We start from the raw sequence: 23819 nt of genomic DNA, 5'->3' as shown, positions 1-23819 counted from the left end.
CGGGGGCTACTCTTCGTTGCAGTGCACAGGCTTCTCATTGCGGTGTCTTCTCTTGTTGCGGAGTGTGGGATCCTCATTGCGGTGGCTTCTCTTGTTGCGGAGCACGGGCTCTAGGCACGCGAGCTTCAGTAGTTGCAGCACGTGGGCTCAGTAGTTGTGGCTCGTGGGCCCTAGAGCGCAGGCTCAGTAGTTGTGGTGGTTTAGTTGTGGTTTAGTTGCTCCGTGGCATGTGGGATCTTCCTGGACCAGGGATCAAACCCGTGTCCCCCGCACTGGCAGGCAGATTCTTAACCACTGCGCCAGCAGGGAAGTCCCATAGAATAGCCTTGAGCTTGTTAGCTCAGAACTGTGAAAAATACAGTACATTGATCTTATCAGTTGAATGCCTAAACAATCCACAAAGCCATCGCCTACCTAAAACGTCAAGCAAATATACAAACAAAAACCCTACTCAGAAAGAACTTGTGCAGCCTATGAGCCTTCCCCTTTCAGATGCTTTGGAGGAAAACATGTTAGTTTTGGTTCTGGAGAAGCTGACTGACATAATCTTGATACATACAAAGGTAACTTCTGCCCTGAGTAGCTCCATAATAATGATCTTAGGATGGATACTTCAGGATCCTATTATTACTGAGAACTCATTGTAAGACAAATACAGAGTTATAAACAAAGACTTCTGAAAGATATGGTGGTGATTAGGCACTTTTACTCTAATTTTTTCTCATGAGGAATTTAGGCCCAGGCAGCTTAAATTACCTGCTCAGGCTCCCACAGCTGGCACTAAACCTACTTAGATAATGCTAATCTTAACTTTTCTATACAGATCAGGAAAAGCTTGTCATTATGTAAATGGGTGAGAGGATTATTACAGATATTACAGATATTACTCCTTTCGGTCAAAGTATATAAGTAATTTATAAACTTTAGAAACTTATTGGTTGGTAATTGGGAAATTCTGGCTTACAGGCACTTTAGAGATAGAGAAAGAGGATCCAACTCAAATTGATGTCAGCATCATTTTGGCATAATACATTCCTCCTTTCTGTCCCCTTTTTAACAACTAAAAACCAGCATCCATTTGTGAACAAAAGTATGTCTGTAGAGTTGTGGGATCGAGCACCATATGTCAAGGGACCTGGAAGGAGTCTCTCCCAACTGTGCATCTGGCAAAAGGAAGACAGACCTTTGTACAGTCTGCGAACCAGCAGGAGCTGGTGAACCTGCCCCGACACCCCTTGGCGGCAGTTGAGGAAAACCTGGAGAGTGTTGACTTGGGCAGCCATCCAAGATAAGAGAGGCTTCATAGAGGTCTAGCCTTCCTGAGGGGCTATTCCAACACTCCATTGGAGCAAAAACAAAAACAAAAAATAAAACCAAATTTGGATGCTTTGGAGAGGGTGAGAGGAACCACCCAGCTCTATCCCTCCCCCAAGGTGACACAGCTCAGGGCTGAACTAACTGGTGACAACCTCTCTTGGGGGAGAAAAGGTGAGTGGTAAATGAGTGCCAGGCTACCCCAGCTGTGTGGGAAGCTACTGGAGAAACCCATTTCTCTAGAGCAGTACCCACAGTACTGAGGGGGGGACATCCATGACTGGAGGATGAGAGGAGATGAGGAGAGAGGCAGATAAGAATATCAAAGGGCATTAGAGAGTCCTGCTGACTGCTTTCAGGGCTCCAAAGGAAGCCTGCCTGCGAGAATCCCCCCCATCAGAACTGCAGGCATCCTCGATGCCCCAATTACTAAACACACACCTCGTCCCACTCTTCTGCTGGCTCCTTGTGTGGGCTCCCAAGTGTGGCAAATGGAGTGTGCTCAGAAAATCAGACCGAAGTCTGTGCGCAAGGGAGAAATCACAAACTTGAGCTGTAGCTCTACTTTTTGGAAAAAAGAGATAGGTTTTCAGCAGCTCACCTGGTGAGTAGTAAGAACCAGAGAAGGCATAAAAGCTTAAGAATTCTGCCACAAGAGGGAGCAAGAATTGTGGAGTTGGTGTATCCATACAAGGTCAGAGAAACCCCAGATATAATAGGAAAAAGGATCAATGTATCTCACCTGACGGGAACTAGTAAAGATTTGTGGGTGATTCTGCTACTTCAAATGTGAAATCAGCAATGCAGAACTCCAAAAACATGAAGAATCAAGGAAATTTGTCATCATCAAAAGAGAACAATAATCTCCAATTACCAAACTCAAAGACATGGAATTTTGCAATTTACTCAATGAAGAATTCAAAATAGCTCAATGAGCTACAAGAAAACACAGTAAGACAATTTAACAAAATCAGGAAAACAATACATGAACAAAATGAGAAATTTAACAGAGATAGAAATCATAAAAAAGAACCAAACAGAAATTCTGGAGCTGAAGAATCTAATGAATGAAACGGAAAATGCAATAGAAAGCATCTATAGCAGAGTAGCTACCATAATTTGTTAACAAACACCTAATATAAAAAGACATAGCTTGTGATATAAAAAATATAAAAGTTGGGGAGTAGAAGTGTAGAGTTTTCATATGTGATTGGTGGCTATCACATTAAAATGAACTGTTTTTTCCATAAGACGTTTTATGTAAGCCACCTGGCAACCAGAAAACTAAAACCTAGAGTAGATTCACAAAAGATAAAGAAAAGGGAATCAGAGTGGAAAATCAAGAAAAGCAGTCAGAGCAGAAAAAGAGACTGAGTCTTGCTTAATCCAGAATGACTACTCTGATCTTTGTTATTAAGGAAAATGGAGAACCAGGCATCCGTGTGGCTTCTAAGGAGAGACTGAAGCTGGGGTCTAGGACTTCAGTCAAAGTCTTAGATGGGAGATCTTGGGTTTCAACATCACATGTTCACAAATGTTTGATTTTCCAACAGCCTTACCTAAAGCCACCAGAAAGTCTTTAGGAACTGTCAACAGAGTTACAAAAAAAGTCAGTAAAGACTAAGAGATGCCTCAGAGACAAACTTCTCTGCCAAAAAGATGACCAAAAGCACTGTTAAAGAAAAAGCTCTGTTCCTGCCTCAAATGATACCTATCCAGAAATAGAGACACATTTTCCCTTCAATTCTCTAGATTTTGAGGGTTTTGACCTGCCTTAAAAGCACCAAATTGGACACCTCCCCTTGAATGGAGTGTCTCTCATGATTCTCAGTGAGGAGAGGAAACTTGAAAAGCTATTATACCTTGACCCCACTTCACCTTTGAAGATTCCCTCTTCATCAGGGGGAATCTAATCTGTTGCAGTTTCTTTCAAGCAATTTGTCAGCTCTGGATGTTGAATTGCCACCTGTTTGCTCTGACTTAGATATTTAAATTTCTTATCACTTTATACTTTGTGTGTGCTTTTGTATTAATAAGCAATTTTTTTGTTTAACAAGAAGAAAATGGAAAATCACTAATTTAAAATGGTAAGCAGATACAGAGGAAAAAAGAAACAACGGAACTACAAAACACCTAAAAAGCAACTAATAAATGACATTAATAAGGCCTAACATATCAATAATTACTCTAAATGTAAATGGAATAAATTCACCAACCAAAAGCCACAGAGTGTATAAAGGGATAAAAAAACAAGACCTAACCATATGCTGCCTATAGGAGGTTCACTTCAGCTTTAAGGACATATATAGGCTCAAAATGAAAGGATGGAAAAAGATAATCCTTGCAAGTGGAAACCAAAATAAAGTGGGGGTGGCTATACTTATAATAGACTTTAAGCCAATACAGTAACAAGAGACAAAGAAGGTCATTATATAATAATTAAGGGGTCAATTTATCAAAAAGATATAACAATCATAAAAATATAGATACTCAACAATGGAACAGCTGAATATATTAAGCAAATACTAACATATCTGAAGGGAGAAATAGACAACAATATAATGATAGCAGGGGACTTCAATATCCTACTTTCAGCAATGGATAGATCATCTAGACAGAAAATCAAGAAGGAAATGTTAGACTTGAACTATATATTAGACTAAAAGGACTTAACAGATATTTATAGAGCATTCCATCCAACAGCAGCAAAATACACATTCTTCTCAAGTGCACATAGAACATTCTCCAGGATAGGTCATATGACAGGTCACAGAATAAGTCTTAGTAGATTTAAGAAGATTGAAATCATACCAACTGTCTTTTCTGATAACAATGATATGAAACTAGAAATCAACAACAAGAGGAAAGCTGGAAAGTTTACGAGCATGTGGAAACTAAACAACACACTCTTGAACAAATAATGGTTATCAGGACCTAGGGGGTGGGGAAGTTGTTATTAAAGGTTACACCTTTGCAACTAGAAGATGAGTGAGTTCTGGAGATCTAATGGGCAGTATGGGGATTATAGTCAATAATACAGTATTACATACTTCAAAATTGCTAGGAGACTAGATCTTAAATGTTCTCACTACAGAAAAGAAATGATAATTGTGTGACCTGACAGAGGAGTTAGCTAAAGCTCTGGTGGTAATCATATGGCAATATATAAATGTAAATAGACATGTTCACCATAAACAAACACAATGTTATGTGTTTATTATATCTCAATAATAAAAGAGAGAAAGAGAGTTGACAATGCTGTCTCTATACAGCAGAGAAATGTCTGTGACACGGCAATCAGCATCAGACTGGCCCAAGATACTGGACACTGCAGGACAGGGAGATAAGAGTATAGGGTATGACAGAAAAATTTAAATGCCTGCAGGTGCCAGGCATGTGACCGTTCAGAAGAAGGCAGCTGGCTCTCAGCTTCAGAAGAGATTTGTTTTGTGGGTCTAATATTTCCTGAGGACCTAATTTTTCAAGAAATGTAAGAAGTCAACATTTTAATGTAAAATACCTTGATTTTTCAATGTTGGCTAAAAACGTTAAAGCACTGTGTAACAACTTAAAACATGAAACCACGGCTGGGCATCAGATTTGGCTTATGGGCTACCAGCTTAGGAAGCAGGGGCATTTGGAAGGAGTGGGAGCACAAAGAAGAGAGAAAACAGACCATGGTGAAGAAGCTTGACATTTTTATTTAGTCTATCTTTTATATATTGAAAGCTGAGCATTGTTATGACAAAAGTTTCAAGAAGAAAGTTCTCTTTCAGTTTCACAACTGTGGCTACCAGCCCTTCCCTTATTCTATTATTATAATGCAGATATGTTGTGATTGGAGTAATTTATATATACAAACTATATCATAGAACAACAGTTTAATTGCTAAGTGTAAGCAGGTTAGGGTACTTCATCCAAAATAAGAAGAAAATAAGAGAATTCTGCATTTTTTTTATTTTAAAGCTGACATTTTAGCACTATTTTGACAATGGTTTATTTATTTATGATCTTTTGGTTACACAATATTAAAAGGAAATTCATTTATTGGCATGCAAAGCAATATGGCTTTAGAATACACCTCTTAAATTTACAGATCTTAAAATTTCAAACATCCCACGTGGCTGGCAGGTGATGTTGTGAAGATGATCTTGAGTAATGACACACTTACTTCCTGGAGATTAAAAAAAAAGAGAAAATGACTTAACGTAGTATAATACACAGATGATATTGTTAACTTATCCAGGAAATATTTCAATGATTTATTTTGATCAAAGTTATTTATGTCTTTTCATCTTATAGATCCCTTTGTCTTTTGGACTTTTCAAATATTTACATTTGAAGATGGCTTATCCTAAAGTGTCCCTATCAAGAAATATAAAGTGGGGCTTCCCTGGTGGCACAGTGGTTAAGAATCTGCCTGCCAATGCAGGGAACACGGGTTCGAGCCCTGGTCCAGGAAGATCCCACATGCCGCGGAGCAACTAGGCCCGTGAGCCACAACTACTGAGCCTGCGTGTCTGGAGCCTGTGCTCCGCAATGGGAGAGGCCACGATAGTGAGAGGCCCGCGCACCGCGATGAAGAGTGGCCCCCGCTCACCGCAACTGGAGAAAGCCCTCGCACAGAAACGAAGACCCAACACAGCCAAAAATAAATTAATTAATTAATTAATAAAAAAAAAGAAATATAAAGTGTATGAATAATTATAAAAAAAGCAATTACAACCTACCAAGATAAGTGGTTAATTTTGGCATTTAAATTTTTACTGCTATGCTTATTACATTAAGTATTTAATACCATATATACTGGTATTTTACTTTGTGCTAAAATTTCAACATACATAGCAATTTGCAAAGTGTTCCGAATGCCTTGTCCCTTATTGACACTCAGGAAATGTGTTTGGAATAAATGAGTGAATGGATAAAATTGTAATGACAGAAAACAAATATAATAATGTACTCTTGAATGATTCATAATTTTGATTATATACCAAGAGAGTAAAGACTCTCTCCCCACATAGGAACAACCTGTAGCAGTATGATAATGTTTATGAAAGTGTTGATGGTTTTCAGAATGAACTAAAATAAATCACCTGTCAGTAATTTTTGTCTGAAGCAACCAGTTTATAAAGTCTCGGGTGGCAAGATTATCGAGAACCGTGTTCATCTCGTCAGAGAAAGAGCCATCGGCGTGTCTGCGGCGGAGTTCTTCAACGATGGTGACTTCCTCTGGGAAACTGAGAAAAAGAGAGGTAAAATCAGTACTTGGTTAAACATTTCAAATAAATGTTTATTGGTTGCCTATCACTGGTAACATGTGTAAGCATTACTGACAAAACCATATGTTTCTATTTACAGAGGGCTTATCACAAAAAGCCTCATAGAAACTTGCATATCAGAAAGGGAATTAGGTAGAATAGCGCAGAGCTGGGACCTGAAACTAAGGCCTTTTCCATATTCCAGCTGCTTCAAAGATTTTAGTGTATTGCCAACACAGAAGTTATTATTGAGACTATTAATTTGTTTATAATTCATAAAAATATATTCTAGCCTGTAAAACTAGTGATTATCAAAACAGCCTTGCCAAGTGCAGTATTAAGGGATTAAACCTTAGTCTATATCAGATTTTCTCTTCGACTGATTTATTTAGCAGAATTTTTGGTATCCCTTTAAAACACTGTAAAATAGTCTCAAGTGTAAGTGACTATTTTCCCACTGATTTTGTAAATTTGATTGTGTAAGTGACTATTTTCCCATTGATTTTGTAAATTTGATTGTTAATGTTTTAAAAATCAGCAAGAATACTAGTTCCCTTTTGCCTCGACAGCTCTTTAAAGTCTCACTAAAAATAAAAATAGAGTGGAACATGAATTTCCTGCTTCTCATAATTCAAATGTCAATCAAAATGATCACAAGAAAATGGGATGGTTCAGGGGTCTGTTTGGTTGTGGTAAAATCCAAGAAAGTACCTAAAGGTCTTGGGCGTATTTTCAGCTGTGATAATTTAATGGTTTTCTTTATGACAGTCCCATAAAAAATGGGCACATTGTTAAATATATAGATGTTGCCACATATCTGTATTTTGAATGTCATTTCATGAAACGTCTTAAGTTTAATTCCTTTCAGTCTTTATCACATTTTTACCTCAATACTTACTAACACAATACTTACTAACACATAAATTATGTAAATATTTAAAGTGAAACTAAGTTTTCTGCATTATTTCTTCTTTTCCCTTATCCCTAGTTTTCCTGGACAGTCCTAGTTTAAGCTTATTTTCCTGGTGTAGTTATCAAAAGCACTCTGTTTATTCTCAAAAGTGTCCTGCATTGGCAAATTAATGCCCTAATTATAATACAACTATAATGGGGGATAAAAAAGTAACCTGTTTGACTCTATTATTAATACTTGCTAACAGAGATGAAACAGACGAGACTTTTGTAAATCGTCTCCCACCAACAGGAGTTATTTCTTTACTCTGTGAGACAATACTAATGGCTTCCGTAATGCAGATCCATATATAGATAACCGTATTCTAAGTTTTTCACATCAAGCAAAAAAAAAAAAAAAAAAAAGAAGAAAAGTTAAGTAAGAATGTACAGACTTACTCTCGCCTTCCTCGGCCTTTCACCAGCCAAGCAATGAATTCCTTGGCAGCTTGGCCTTCCAGATAAGAACTTACATCACTGGTAAAGGTCCCTTCAGCATGTCTCTCAAATTCATCATGACGTTTGGCAATGTTATTCCTGAAAGAAATGTGAAAGTTAAATTGAAGATCTGTCTCTTTAGCAATATGGTTCTCACCTATAAGCAAGCAGTGGCAGCTTTGGGTTTGGGATTCTGTGTGGCTTTGAGAGATGAGGGTGGGTAGAGGACTTGTCTGGAAGCTACATTAATTACCTGGAGTGAAGGCTGATGGGGGGCTAATAAAAATTATGGGGGGCTAAGCTCCCTCACTCCACCTAGTGACCCATTTTCACCTGCCCTGCTTATCTGTGCCATTGACTATTAAAGCAGCATTTTCTTCAGTCTCAATGTATGGGGACTATCCACTGTGCTATGCTACCTGCAAACAAAACAGCAGCTTGTCATTAGTACATACGGGGTCAGAGTTAGTTAACTGAATCAAGGGAAAGCAAAGGAGCATCTCAAAATGTCTTCAAAAGACCACCTGATATTGGATTAAAGGAAATGTGTGATGGGCTAGCAGTGAGGAAAGCTAAGAAGATGACCCCGTATCACCCTCAAATGTGTACAGAGTGCTCTGTGGAGGTGGTTGACCAGATAGATGGTCAGTTGTTCCATCATATATTAGCCCTGGAAGGTTTCATCTTAAAAACAACAGAAACTGCCTGGGAGCTAGGATTGTTTTACATTAGTTTACCAAGTCGTGGCATTCTCTTTCTAGAAATGAAGACAGTTGTTTGCATTTTTTCAAATATGTGATTTCTCCCATTTCACCAGTGGCCCCATCTGTAATCCTTAACGAGGACTTCTCTCAGTGTCTTCTCTGACCATGACCGCCATCTTTCCTGTACTCTCCAGTTTAAGGATTTTTGGTCAACAGCTCTCTTTTATTCTTCCTGCTGGCTAGTTTCTCTCTGTCCCCCTTCTCCATTCTATCCAGACAAATTTATTCCCTTTTCCTGATTTTTAGATTCCTTCAGCTACTTTGTCTGCATAACTCCCTTCCCCTTGTGGGTCACCCTCCAAAGAAATTGTGAAATTCCACCATCCCTGTGAAACCCTTGCGGCTGATTTCGTCCAGTAGCCTGGATGCAGCAAAAAAACCCTCAAAACTGTCAAAGGAAGTCCAGCATTAAAATGTATGCCTTGCGATAGGCTTGTGCTCTTATATACCTTCTTCTCTCTTTATGCTGTGCAGCTAGGCTGTAATTTTAAATGTGTATCTTGGATTGTATTCTACAAGAAAAAGACTGCATCTGTTTCCATTCCTTACCATTACTAACTTGGCTAGAGGATACTTTGTGATCATAGTCATGAGTTTGAATCCTACAAGGGAATGTTGAATCTGCTCTTATCTTTTGGTCAGGGATTAGATTTCTAATCTTGCAGGTCTGTAAAAGTCAGCTTTCAATTTTAAAGGAAAATGGGCATGAGAGTGAATATTGCTAAGACCACAGTAGGGAAAATTTAAGGTCTATGTCCCATTGGAGGGTGGGTAAGAGTTTTGGAGGGATGAGGGGTGGGACATTCAGAGGCACATTAGGAAGGGTAACATCACCAACCTTGAAAATCATCAAAATTGAAAGAGCTTATGGGCACTATTTGATAGGCACGATAACTTAAGAAAGTCAGGAGGAATTTTAGACATATTTAAGTAATACATTTGTGTGCAAATTTCTGATCAGGTTCAGGCTCTTACTTATTCCTCTTGGTGTTCATCAACCACTGCACAAAATCCTGGGCACGCCTGGAGTCCAGATACTTGCTGTAGTCACTGGTGAACGTGCCCTGTGAGTGGCGCTTGTCTTCATTCATCTGATCTGGATCATTGAGCGGGTCGGTCTGGGGAGCTGGGAATGATCTGTGAAGAAGAGTGACTGGTGCAATTAAATCTCTCCTCAAGAGTAGATTCACTTGAGAAGCAGCTTCTCTACAAAATACAGAACCACATGAAGTTGGAAGGCAGGTTCCTTGAGTATTTCAGTTGGCAGTTCAGAAAGACCTTAATTTGCCATGGGAATCCCATGGTTTTACCAGAGTTGAATGCACTCCGATTTGGAATTCTAGCAATTGATTTTTCGACTGGCTTCTTTTTTCTGAAATAAGATTAAATAAATCTTTTTTTAACAATTTCATCTACTCGTAATTATGTTAATAATGCCAGAAGAGAGCAACGCCTTGAATATTTTAAAAGAGTGAAGAATATCAAACCGTTTTTTTTGGGGCAGCAGATTTATGTTCCGAATTCTGTTTCGCATATATTAATATAAAAAAGTAGCTCCATTACCTGGCTATGTGGTAGCTAATGGTGAAGGAAAGACAATTAAAAATTCGAAGAAAGGCAAGAAAAAGCCCACTTGCTAATTTGAAACTGTGTAGTGGATAATCCACATGCCAGTAATCAACAGTTGGTTGGCACGGTTATGTGGGGAAATATTCAATATGATTAAAACTCAAAAATAGAAATGAGATACTATTTTTACCTATCAAATTAGCAAGGATTAAATACCGAGGAGGATATTGTGAGAGGAGTATTTCTATAATGCTGATGGGAGTGTGCATGTGTATGACTTTTCTGGAAAGCAAGTTGGCAAGATAAAAAATTTAAGCTCATTCAGATCCTTTGACATGATTATTTTACTACTAGAAATAAATCCTCAGAAAAATAGTAAGAAATGTAGGAAGAAATGTTATTTGCAGCATTCTTTGTGGGAAAATTTGAAGAACCCTTACGTACTCAATAGAGCAGGAGTAGCTAAATAAATATTGTATATTTATGAGGTGAAATAGTATGTAGCCATTAAATACCATACACTTAATAGATATTTGTAATGATATAATAAAAATAAGCTAACAATACAATGCTAAGAGACAGAACATAATACAAAGCTGTAACTGATCAGGCTATATTTATACACAGTACATGCATATTTTGTATAATGAACATGTATGACTTTTACAATTAGTAAGAAACAGTGTTAATTTTTAGAAAGGAATAAAAGAGGAAAAGTTGGTGTGAATAATTAAAATGGCCTACTCTGCGTGTGAGTAATGAATGAACGGGGAGTATTAGCTGAAGATTTCAAAGAGCTATAATTTCCCATGTACCATATTTTTCAACATTGCCCACCCTTTCAGTTATGAAACAACATACTCTGATCTGTACTCTAGAAAAGCCTTTATCACAATGATACTTTAAACATTTGAAAATTCTGCGGAGTATTTACTCCAAATTACTGAGACCTATTTATTAATCACAGTTATCTCGGGCTGTATTCTAACCATAGTGCTATGTTAGTTCAAGTCTAAAGATTTAATACCTGGATTTCTCCTCTGTGTCCTGAAGGGAACGTTGCCAGCTGCCTTGGACCAGCATTACAAGCAATCCAGCCACAAAGTAAATGCTTTTCATTTTTGCTGCCTGTTGGAACACAGAGTCAAGGGAAAGATAGAGACCCTCAACCATATTTAAACCAGTCAGACTAAATTAGTTCAATTTTGACTAAGTAAATATTATAAATAGAACAAAAAGCTAGTCATCAATTTTATTCTGATTATATTTCTAGTAATTTTAAATATTAGATTATATTTTTCCTGCAGTTCTTTTTTTTTTTTTTTTTTGGTGGCTAGAAAGAATACAAAAGATGTGTAGCACTATGAAGCTTTTTCATTAGTGTAGGACACTTCTGTTAATGATTAGAAGGCTCACTTCCAGACTTGAAATTAAAAATGTCCACGATAAACATTGAAAATACCCACTGTAGATGATATGCTACATATGGTTAGCCTGAATGGCGCCTTATCCGTAATGCCACCCTCTTCACTATCAGTCTGGCTTTCAATTAATAGTCCTTCACTTCCAAGCATTTACATTATACTGCATTTCAACCATCTTAAAGCAGCCTCAGGCTACAACTTGGCATACCAGCTGTCGGTTCAGATGTATTATTCATTTATATTTTAAATAGTGTAACTTGGTCTAGACTTTGTAATTATAAAGCGGCCAACAGATTTGAGGTATTTTAGGGTGCTTTGACCTGTTCTAAATTAAAGGGAAAAAAATCATTTTAAAGACAAGCAATTTGCAACAAGAACTAATGCTTCTGGCAACTTGAACAATCACAACTAAGAAACTAAGAGATCACTGTCATAAAGAAAATTAATGCTTGCTTCTGAAGTCTTGGAAGTCCCCTGGTTGTTTTATAATTGGACTGAGTCCAGGACATGTCATTCACTGCTAGTGACACCCTAGACCAGGTTGTAGAATACCTCGCATCACAAGCAGATGCCTCATGAAGCCATGGGATGCCAAGGACATCATGATGCAGTGTGGATGGGCGGGGTGGGACCAACATGAATGTGGCCAGAATGTCCCCACAGGACAAGCACCCCTATTTTCTGAATGAAAACCTCAAGTCCAGTGTTTGTCATGAACTTCCCTCTGCTACTTTCAACCGACCGTGTTTACTTTGAGAAGTGGGGATTTCAATCCAAGTTTGATCATGCTTATCCATAAAATATTTGAATGAGTATTTTTAGCAAATGGCATTTGGTTTGAAATAAGTATTTTATAAATATTATCTTTTTAAATTATCAGTCTTTTCTTTAACATCTTAGCCATACTTACTATCTGTCTTTGGCACTAAAACATGGAGACTGTAATACCTGCGTGATATTTTTTTTCCTTTGAAATATTAACTCTTTTTAGATTAAGAGGTCAGTTAGACAAAACAACACAATAGGCATTACATATTCATCCTTCTTCATTCATCAACATTCAATTACTAATTTGGCATTTTGCTGTGCTTCAGTTTATCTGGTTGGCAAACTTTGGAAACCTTGCCAAATATATAGGCAGGGTCTTCTGATTATAATTTTTAATGATAAATTTATGCTTTCAGAAACTTAAAAATTAAAGCAAGCATTTCTCTTTAGGATTAAGTCATTGTTGGAAAGTCAATTGAGAACTGTAATTCCTTCCACACAATGTCCCTAACGGTTTTACAGTTATCTTCTATGATGTCCTCTGGAGGCAGATACGGAGCAGGTGGTTTTCTGCCCCTGAGAGAGCTGGTAGAAGAAACAACCATACAGAAGAGAATGCTCGAAGTCCTCTCCAGGCAACAGAATGAGCTCTACTGAAAGAAGTAACTGATTTTTAAAATTGTATTTATTCATTGTGCAAAAGTCAACAGAATTGTGAAAAATTTAAGAATAAGGTTGTTTGAATACCACGACTTGAGAAAGCAAATATTTGCATTATTTTGGTATCAAAATCTTATTCAATAAGAGAAGACTTTCCAATTACTTCCCCACCCCTGCTTTAGGCAGCCTACAGAAAGAATCTGCAGTTTTATAAGAACCTTACATTTCTACTCAAATTTAAAAGGAGATATGGTACAAATAGTATTTCCTGAATAGAAAGTCTTTTAGAAAGATTAATCTTTGACCTAGGCAAGGTGACATACAGTGTATCCCTAAATATATTGGTGCTTTAGGCCAAATACTTTTAAAACTGGCTAGATCATTTCCTCTCACAGGTGTTAATTAGTGTGTGGAAAAGAAACCATACCACGTAATCATTTACCCATTGAGGATCTTCATAAAAGTGTTCTTTGTCCTTAAGAGCTTAAGTAGGTACTTTAGAACATCTGATATTCTTTTTTTTTAATGGTATTTACTATAATTTCATTTTGGAATATAAACATTTTAGATATTTTATTTATTACTATTGGTCCTCAATACATAGTCAGTAATTATTAATCTATGCTTTTACTCAGCTCCATCCACAGAATTCCCAGTAATCAATGATATTTGTTCTCTGCACAAAATATGCTATGTCTTATTTACAAAGAGCTGATTTCATGGACTTTGATTTTTTGATAGCCTTATCAGCCTTATTTGAATATTTGAATGATGATGTTAATTCTGCTCTTTTGGAAAACCATATGTTTTCATTGGTAAGGAGCAATTGCTGTTATAACCTCTCTAATGGACACATTTCTGCTGAATTTAAGACTCCTTCTGTTCACAATAGTACACACATTTATCAAATCCAAAGAAAAATATTTGTTTTTCAAACTGTTACCACTTATTTTTAAAATGCAGTTCTCATAACAGTTAAATCTTGTAGTAAGTGCATTGATTTGAATCTTTGTTTTTCTTTCTATTTTGTATCTTTACATTGAATTATTTCTTCAACTCACTTTGCGGCTACAGTATGTTGAAGTTTATGTAAATGCATTTTATATCACTTTTTCATTTCAACTCTGCCCTGTGTATTATAGTAATAAAGTATAAGATGAAAAAACAGCACTATAATTCATAATACTTTGCCCCCTTATGAATACTTAACTGGACCCCAAACAGAATTTTCAGTCTTACAATCTGTCAGTATTAATCTTACCTTCTGATACCAGGAGGTGGGACAGAGCAGGTGGAGAGAGAGCGAGCCCTCTTTTTGGGACTTTGGTGTGCAGTGTCCTGAGCTCTGTAGTTCTGCACTGAAGCGCACTGCTTTTATATCGTCTCCAGTGTTGTTTAGCCTCACAGATATTATGCTGACAATATAAATTTTTCATCTGTGAATAATGGGTTTTTGTTACAAACAATTTCACTCGCTCACTCACTTTGCTCATCTGCATTCTACGTTTATATTGGGTGGGAAGTCAGAGACCAGGAAACTTTTTATTTACTCTTGTCTTTTTTTTTTTTTGCTGAGAATGATGGAAAGGGCAGCTTGGAGATTCACCTTTCACTCTTGATCAGGCATGAAAATCACTTAAGTACTCTAAAGTGAATTTTTATGTTGCAGACAAAAGAACGTGAAATTACATAGTCCGTGGCCAGCCCACTTTGAGCATAGCCTTATTCGAGGGTCTTATAAGCCCCTCTTTGCTATTTAGTTACGATGAATTTATCTTAGTATAATAATCTCTTTATCCTTTCATCTACCCAAATAATAAATCACTCACTCAAAACATACTTATTAAGAATCTTCTCATGTACACTGTATGAAATTAATTTGTATTAATTACTGTATTTCTTACTGTATTATTTTGGTGGGGAAGTTTAAAGAATATCAGTTAAGACCTAATGCGTCCTGATGTTAAAAATGGAATTCAGGAAGAAAGGATAAAGCAAAGTGAGGATTAAGCATCCAAGATAGGTGATGGTAATAAGTCAGGGTCTAGTATTTCGTTTTCCTTCTAATGGATATTTAAAGGCTAACTCTGCTGATAAGAGAGTTGGACACTAATTTACAAAAGAATGAGTTACTATGTATACTGTCATATTTACCGAGCTTTGTGACCTGCCACTTAGGACTTCAGTGACCTATGGGATCTAGCAGATATGAGTCTGGTCACCTTAGAGAAAGAGAAAAATGAGAAATGATCTGGACAGACAGAATGACGACAGTGTTGGTGTAATTAGATTTTAGTTTGGCTGCTATAAACAAGCTGTGTGGCCTCAGTCAAGTCACATACTCTCTTTATGCCTCAGCTTCCTGTTTGGAAATGAGAGTGTTGGTTAAATGACTCTTCTAAAATAAAAATTTGTTTTCATTTGACCAAATCATTGCAACATGTGTTAACTAGATTCCAATATTCTAATATAATCGACTGCATGGTGAAACTTGCACAGAAGTAAATCATTGAGATAACTGTAGAAACATTCCCAATGAATTTAAACTGTTCACTTTGTGGATTGGACCCACTGTTGGATGTAGAGCTATTTAAAGGCCATAGAGATCAGTTCTCTGTGAAACTGGGGGACCTCAGGAAGAAGTATTTGTGCTGGTGATTACTGATGGTATATCATTAATGTTTAGCCTTGCTATTCAAAGTGTGGTCCAAGGACCAGCACCACTTGGGAGTTTGCCAGAAATGCAGACTCTCAGGCCCAAGCCCAGACTTAGTAAGTAATTTGCATTTTACCAAGATTCCCAGGCAATTCATATGCATATTAAACTTTGAGAAGCACAACTGTGTAAAATACATATCTCATTTTCTTCACCTTCTCCCCGTGCTGGCTCGTGTTTTGACCTGAGGACGGCTTTCACCAGCAGAGGGGGTGAAAGAGCAGAGAACTGTGGCACACCTCGGGGCTGTCTGGATTAACAATTAACGCAAGCTGTAATGATTTGAAAGTGTGGATTAGTTTACTATATGATCAAATTGTTCTTCCCTCTGGCCTCAATCCTCATGAGTATATTGGTTATATTTTTATTAAATTGTTTGGCATTCAGTTCTATTTTTTTCCCTTTGCCTATTTGAGTATATGTTTCTTCCCCTCTTTCTCTGCCTCTGTCAGTCTGTCTGTCTGTCTTTCCTTTGCAGAGGCTACTTGTTTGTGGGAGCAGCCTGAAGAAGGGGGCTCTGCAGTGACGTATATAAGGGCGTTAACATGGCACCTGGCATCTCAGTAAATGCCCTCTCCCAATATATCACGAAAAAACTTCTTTTTTTCCCTCCACTCCGCTTGCTTTCTATTATTTCAGAAGTGACTATCTCGAGTTTTTTCAGGAAATTTCCTCTAGTGTCATCTGCAGCCCAACAACACTGATTCTTGGGGGTCCCCAATACCATTAATGATAAGCGTTCTGAGAGTGCAGAAGCACTAAGAGTGCCACTGAATAAGGCACTGTTCTCCTCCCTTGGAAGGGGAAATCAGGCACCCTAACAGACATGGTGTCATCAGAAATTAAGACAAACAACAAGTGCAACTTGGACTAGTGGATCTTCTTGCAATGACTGTCCCAACATCAACATCCACTTGGCCTTCAGTTCCCATCATCGCACTTATTCAGTTATTTAGACGTGAGGCAGGGAAAGTGGTGGCCCTGCATTTATATAACTAGTATTAAAAAGCTTGTCTGGGAGCAGGGAAGTTCTGGGAGAAGTCATCTAGAGTTCTCCCATCAGGCTGTGTGGTGGCACCTGAGGTATGGCCACATGATAGCTATGATATGCCTTCCTGAAAGGTCAATTTGACTTGATAAAGGTAATTTAAAACATGACTATTATATGGAGTGGAGTGCAAAAATGTGCATCAAATTTTAAGGTGAAATAAGTTCCTACTCAAAGCTCTCTTACTTTCTTTACAGGGCCGCATGCTTGGCTTAATGTCCTACTCTCACCATCTTGAAATTCTTAATAATTTTTGAACAAGGACTCCACATTTTTGTTTTTTACTTGGCCGCACAAATTAAGGAGCAGATTCTGCTTAGGACCTCACCTCACAAGATCATAGGGTGCGGGGGTTTTGCACGTTTATTTTCCTCAGCTGTTCAGGAAACTTGAGTTGAAATGCTTGAGAATGGCAAAGATCCAGGTTCACAGTGCACTCTGGTAGCAAGACTATGGTCGAGGGGAACGCTCATGCATTGCTGATGGGATTACAACACAACACAACACGTTTGGGGCACAATTTGGCAACATTAACAAAATTACAAATACCTATCACCCTTGGTCTAGTAAGGCTAAAGCACCATTCTGGAAATTTATCCCATCTACATTTCTACCTATATATGTAATGATGTAGGTAAAAGTTTCTTCATTGCAGCCTATGTATAGTAGTAACAGGTTGGACCCAATCCAAGGGGCCATGGATAGAGCAGTTTTTATAAAAAGAATGAGGAACCTATTTATTTGCCAATGTGGAAAGTCTCTAAGATATGTTGTTAGGTGAAAATAGGAAGGTGTATTATGGATATATAGTAGGTTACCTTCTGTGTTAGAAGAGGGAAGGGGACAAATGTATGTTTATTTACTCATCACTGTGTTTAAAAAAATTGGAAGAATGCACAAGAGATTAATAAAAGCGCTTACCTGTAGGAGGCAGTGTGGAGCTGTGGGCTAGACAGGAACAGAGTACAAAGAATACTTCTTAATATATATTTGTTATGCCATCTGGAATTTTTTACCATTTCATTTCATTATTTATTCAAAACGCTTAAAAATACAATTTAAAAAGGGATGAAAGCTTAAGCTTTAAAGCTAACTGTACAGCTACACTTTGACCTAGTAATTCCACTTCTAGGTGTTTTACCCAAAAGAAATGAAAACGTATATCCACAAAAAGACATGTATAAAAATATTCACAACAGCTTTATTTACAACAGCTAAAAACTAGGAAGAACCAAACTATCCATCAGCAAAAGAAAAAATAGACAAATTGTGGTATGGAATTCATATAATGGAATCCTACTGAACAATAACAGATATTGGCAGCAATATGGATGAATTTCACAGATATGATACTGAGTGAAAGAAGGTGGACACAAAACACTGCATACAGTATGAATGCATTCATAGAAGTTGCAGAAGCAAAGCTAAGGTTAAATAAAACGCAGAACTGTGGTTGTCTCTTGGAAGAGGAAGATAGTCTGGGGGTAACTTTCTGGGGAGGTGGAAATATTCCATATCGTGAAAGGGGTGTGTCTTACCAAGGTATGTCCAGTTGTCAAAATAGTGCAGCTAAGATTTGTGATTTCAATTTATGTAAATTTTAACTAAAAGAAAAAAATAGTAAAATTTAAAGTGGTATGGAGAAGCATGGCAGAATATTGATAATTGTTGAAATTGACTGATGAGTTATTACAATGAGGTTTTATTATGTGATTCTACTCACTTTAGACACGTTTGAAATTTTCCAAACTAAAAAGTTAAATTAAAGCTATTATAAAATAAATGTGTGGGTGGGCCATTAGCACCAATTAATCAGTTACTCTGGAAGCTAAAGAGTTTGACCCTTCAGTTACCAAGGATGAGTTAGGTAACGTAAATGAAGTTCAGAGACACGTGGGGGCAACAAAGCTTGGAGGTAAATTGGTAGCGCAGGGCCAGGCCTGGGTAATGGAAAAAAAACTTCAAGAAGGCAGGGTGTGAGAACCACCGTTCAGAGGTAGTGGAATAGTGATCACAGCTCCTTCTCAATCATTTTCAAGGCCTGTCCCTAGGGTATGCCTCCGCCCTCATGTAAGACTTAATAGTGACCACTAACACTTTCCCGATGAGTTTGAGGTCCATTTTGGTTTCTTGGAGGTAATCCTCTCCATATGCATGCTATTCCTCTTCTCCATAACAAGGGTCTTCTGAAAATAACCCACGAGCCTGCAAAAGATCACCCCTCCCCACCCCAAAAAATTGTCTATAGCATGTGAGAGAAAAGTTTACATTAACTCAGGTTTGTTTTTTTTTTAACTTGGAAGAAAAAAAGTAGCGAGTCATTTAACAAAACCCTTTGAAACTTTAAAAATTGAGTACATATAACGTAATGATCAGATGCGTTTCACATCTCCTGAGTGTCTTGATGAACACAGGGGTCCAGAGGCAATAAAAGAAGAACATCCAAGGCGAGTTCTGAGTTTGCCAGAGGATGTGAGATAGATTTTTCCTGAGAGATATTTAAGAAACAGGTCATGACCCTTTCATCTGGAATGATTCCAAAGAAGCCTGCTGGGTGAGGGGAAATTCCATAATAAGATCAGCGGACAGTTTTCCCACCCTGAGGCTCTGAGACCCTGTAGACAGCCCAGCTCACAAGCCTGAGGAGGGGACCGTGCGGCATCATGGCTTTGCATATGTTGATTTTATCTCTTGCTAGATCCTTGGTATAATGAGATGTTTAAAATTGTTCTAAGTTTCAGTTGTTATTTTTATTCATAAAGGGAACAAGAAAGAGAAAGAAAACAAAATCACATTGATACAAAATAATCATATCTCATAATTTATAATCAGAATATATATTTATATGTACAAATACATATATATCATTGAATACATGTGTTATGCTTCTATTTTTCACATATTGTGACTATAAAAAACAAACCATATGTCATTACATTTATCCAACCTCTTGCTCATCTGGAAAGACATTTTTCCCTCAAGCTTCTAAGAGTCTTTAATGTGAACCAATTAAAACATTGCAATTTCTCAAAGGCTTCTGTAAAAAGAAGTAACCTCAGCCATTAGAATATTTAAAATTTGAAATCTGTATCCTAAAAAATGCTGAAAATGCAAAATGGAGTTATGAACACTTTTTTTTATTCATGATGTCTTATAATCAGGCTTGCCCCCTGCCTGAAACTTGCTTAGGGCTGGTGCTGCCACATCATATTTTATCAGATGTACCGCAAAGATATGCCCAGTTTTTTGGTGATATTGAAATGATATAATCATAGACTGAAGGCTAATTTATAAAGCCCTCTAGGCTATTATCATATTTTTAAGTAGAATTTTATCTAATTTAAAACAATCCATTGTTTGACTATTTTATTCTTCAAACATAGAGAATTAATTTCTACAATTTCATTTTGCAATAAATTACCCCAAATAATTTATCTCTGAACTCAGAAACAGTTCTATGGCCTCAGTACTGTGTTCTAATCCTGACTCCTTCTGACTGAAAAGTAAATTGTTTCTTTGTTGGAACGCTGTCAGAGGAAGTAAAGACTGAGTTTTCACTTCCATTTGAATAAAAGTCTTTTTATCCTCATAGAGCACACCAGAGTATTAACTGTGAGCCCTGTCGAATGCTGAAGAAAGGTAGATTCTCCCTTTCTTTCTCATAAATCTAGTGCATGGTCAGAAGTATCCTCCTCCATAAACACTGATCAGCTAACTCTAGAAGTCCAAGTCTGGATGTTAGACCTTTTTCTCCACCGCTTCCTCTCAACACTAGGCATAATGCATAGCAAAAAAGGCAACTCACTGAATATCTTAAATTTGGCTTTGATTTATTAAGCAGCAATTTGCATCTAATGTTTTTCTGGACAGTTGTCCTACATAAATGTATCATTTAGGACAGTTGACATTAATGAAAACAATCAAGTATAAATTATAATTTCAGGGCAACATTTGACTCAGCACATGGATGAAGGCGTAAAGCCATTCATTTCAGTGGGTAGCACGTTATACCAACCACCCGATGAGGTGATTGCTTTTTTACATTTTCACCTGCGATTCATATATTGGCTTAGTTATAGGCAACCAATGTAGAAAATATTTGCGGAGCAAGTCCTCTAAGATAATTGAGATAGCCACCATTTATTAACGCCTACTAAAAGCAAAACTCTCTGAATATATTATTGTTTCATCCTCATAATATACAGTGAGTTAAATATTTTTTCCTCCATTTTACAAATAATGAGGCAGGAGCTTAGAACAGGCAACCAAGTTGCTTAAAGCCGCATCTGGATCTGAATCCAGATCATACTGCCTTTCTAGAGGAAGGCTCTACAAAGCAGTGGTGGGAATCCCAGCAGAATCTCCTAACCTCCTCAGAATCTGCCTTGACTTCTGTCTGAATCCATTCACAGCCGCCAGATGGCTAAGATAGCAAGAGGACTAAAAAATAAACAATTGGCAATTCCAGGTATTTCATAGTTTAGCTTTTATTTTAAAAGTGTATGATTTTTGGTTTATTCACAATGTTGTATAACCATCACCACTGTCTACTTCCAGAACCTTTTCATTACTCTCAAAAGAAACCCTGTACCATTAGCAGTTATTCCCCACTGCCCCTTTCCCAGCCCTTGACAACAACTGAAGTACTTTCTTTCTGTATATTTGCCTATTCTGTGCACATATCATATAAATGGAATTGCTCAATACATGCATGTAACTTCTTTTACTTAGCATAATATTTTCAAAGTTCATCAATGTTGTAGCATGAATCAGTACGTCATTGCGCTTTATGATTGCATAATATTCCATTATATGTATACATAATATTTTTGTTTAACTATTCATCAATTGATGAACACTTGGTTTGTTTCCACTTTTGAGCTACTGTGAATAATGCTGCTATAAATAATTGTCTGGACTATGCTTTTAATTCCCTTAGGTAAAGTAGAATTCTAGAAGAATTCTAAAGAAGAATTCTAGAAGTAGAATTGATGGGTTATGTTTAGCTTATCAAGAGACTGCCAGAGTGCTTTCTAAAGTGACTGTGGAGATTCCATTTTTGAAGAATCAGATCCATGAGTTTTGGAGATGTCACCCAATTGACTTTTCACCCTTTCCAACAGCTACAGATTTCACTTTCTGATGAAGAAGCTGGAACATTGAAAGAACATAGGATTGAGAGCAGAGTAAGGGAATGAGACAGGTCTTGGCAAAAAGAGTTTGTTCTTATAGTTTTCTCTAGATTGATGTGAAAACAGAATGCGAGGAGCAAAGAAGGAGGCAGCCTGAGGTTGGGTATTGGAAAGAGTCATTTTGGAAGAACTGCTATACTGAGTGCGGTTGAGCAGGAAGTTGGAAGAACAGAATTTAAGAGGCAGACAAGAGAATATCTGGCATTTCAAAAGTCTGTTTTGAATGCTCATGAGGTGTAAGGTATGACTCAGGGGGTGAATTCTATGGGTTTTCTCTCTTCCACAACCAGAGGTGTGATGGTGTGAATGACAAGTGGTTAAATAAGTATAACAAATTTTAATTTTTTCTTTAATTGAGAATAAAAATATTCCTCTTATTGGCAATGAGGATGGATCAAAATAAATATTTATAAAGCACCCAAGAGCCTAATTTCCTAAAATATACTCTTCTTTTAGATTAAAAACTTGAGTCTACTGATTCTAGAAAGGGTGCCATAATTATCATAGATTACTTATGCTGAAAATCTTTACAAATAGAGTTTTTAAAACTAGATTTTTTAAAAAATTATTAAGATTAAATTCACATAACAAAACCAAACTGTTTAAAGTGAACAATTCAGTGGTATTTAGTACATTCACAATGTTGTGTAACCACCAATTCCATCTAGTACCAAAACATTTCAATCACTGCAAAAGAAAATATGCCTTCTCCATTAAGCAGTTTCTTCTCATCCTCAGGAAACTACCAATCTGTATTCTGTCTTGTGGACTTACTTATTCTGGATATTTCAAATAAATGGAATCATACAGTAGCCTTTTGTGTCTGGGCTTCTTTCACTTAGCTTGTTTTCGAGCATCTATCACATTGTAGCATCTATCAGTACCTCTTTTTATGGCTGAATAATATTCTTTATATGTATATACCACAATTTGTTCATCCATTCACCCATTGATGGACGTTTGTGCTGTTTCCACCCTTTGACTATTGTGAATCAGTGCTGCTATGAACATGTAATCCTATACATGTATTTGTTTGAGAACCTGTTTTCAGTTCTTTTGGGTTACAACTAGAAGTGAATTGCTGGGTTGTATAGTAATTCTATACTCATTTCCTGAAAGGGTGAGATCTGTTTCCACTGTGAGATCACACATAAGGATTCTAGTTTCATAGGCCTTCCTATCGGCAAAATGTGGGAATACATTCAGCAAATGTTTATCAAGCTCCTTCTACCTTATTCCAAAGTCTATCAAGGCCCTGGGTGCAGAGAGGTGAAAAGACAGATAGGGTCACTCCTTATAGAGAGCTTATATTTGAGTGGGAGAACTAAGTACCAAACACATATCTAAATAAACATGCTTTATAGTGCTATCAAATTATAAGTTGGTTATAAGTGCTATTAAGCAAACAAAATTAGATATTGCAGTTGGAAGTCTCTGCCCGTGGAAGAAGCAACATTAAATCCAGTGACCATTAAAGCTAGAGAAGTTCTCTCTAAAGTGGTGACACCTGGGCTGAGACCTCGATGGGCAAGGACACAGCCAAATGAAAATGTGAGAAATCCACATTCGAGGCCCTGAAACAGAAATAAGCGTGGTCTGCACAGAAAACCAGGAAGGAGACCAGTGGGGCTGGAGTTTGGAGGGCAGCGGGTGGAGGTAGAGCCAGAGAAGAAGGACCTGTGTGGTGCTTTGTAGGTTGTTTTGTGAAGCTGGGTGA

General features: G+C 37.3%; 1 protein-coding gene and 1 pseudogene across 3 annotated transcripts; one reads left to right on the top strand and one right to left on the bottom strand.

Moving 5' to 3' along the window:
• Nucleotides 1–214: 214 nt before the first annotated feature.
• LOC309630277 (securin pseudogene) lies at nucleotides 215–4706 on the top strand (annotated as a pseudogene). Its single transcript has one exon. The product of its transcript is annotated as a securin pseudogene (transcript).
• On the bottom strand, nucleotides 4704–23199 carry GCG (glucagon). 2 transcript variants are annotated; one of them, XM_082395379.1, is made up of 6 exons: nucleotides 14408–23199; nucleotides 11322–11422; nucleotides 9701–9862; nucleotides 7923–8060; nucleotides 6408–6551; nucleotides 4704–5488 (listed from the first exon to the last, which is right to left on the bottom strand). In XM_082395379.1, exons 2-6 carry the CDS (start codon nucleotides 11411–11413, stop codon nucleotides 5482–5484), a joined length of 543 nt encoding a protein of 180 aa, XP_082251505.1. In that variant the 5' UTR covers nucleotides 11414–11422; nucleotides 14408–23199; the 3' UTR covers nucleotides 4704–5481. The 2 variants fall into 2 exon arrangements, with proteins under 2 accessions (XP_082251505.1, XP_082251504.1); XM_082395378.1 differs by having other exon boundaries at nucleotides 11322–23199.
• Between the last annotated feature and the right edge of the window lie 620 nt (nucleotides 23200–23819).

The sequence above is a fragment of the Balaenoptera borealis genome (genome assembly GCF_965194805.1).
Source record: "Balaenoptera borealis genome assembly, chromosome: 6".
Classification (NCBI taxonomy): domain Eukaryota; kingdom Metazoa; phylum Chordata; class Mammalia; order Artiodactyla; family Balaenopteridae; genus Balaenoptera; species Balaenoptera borealis.
Note: the sequence above shows the minus strand (reverse complement) of the source record. Positions and strands in the feature narration are given on the sequence as shown.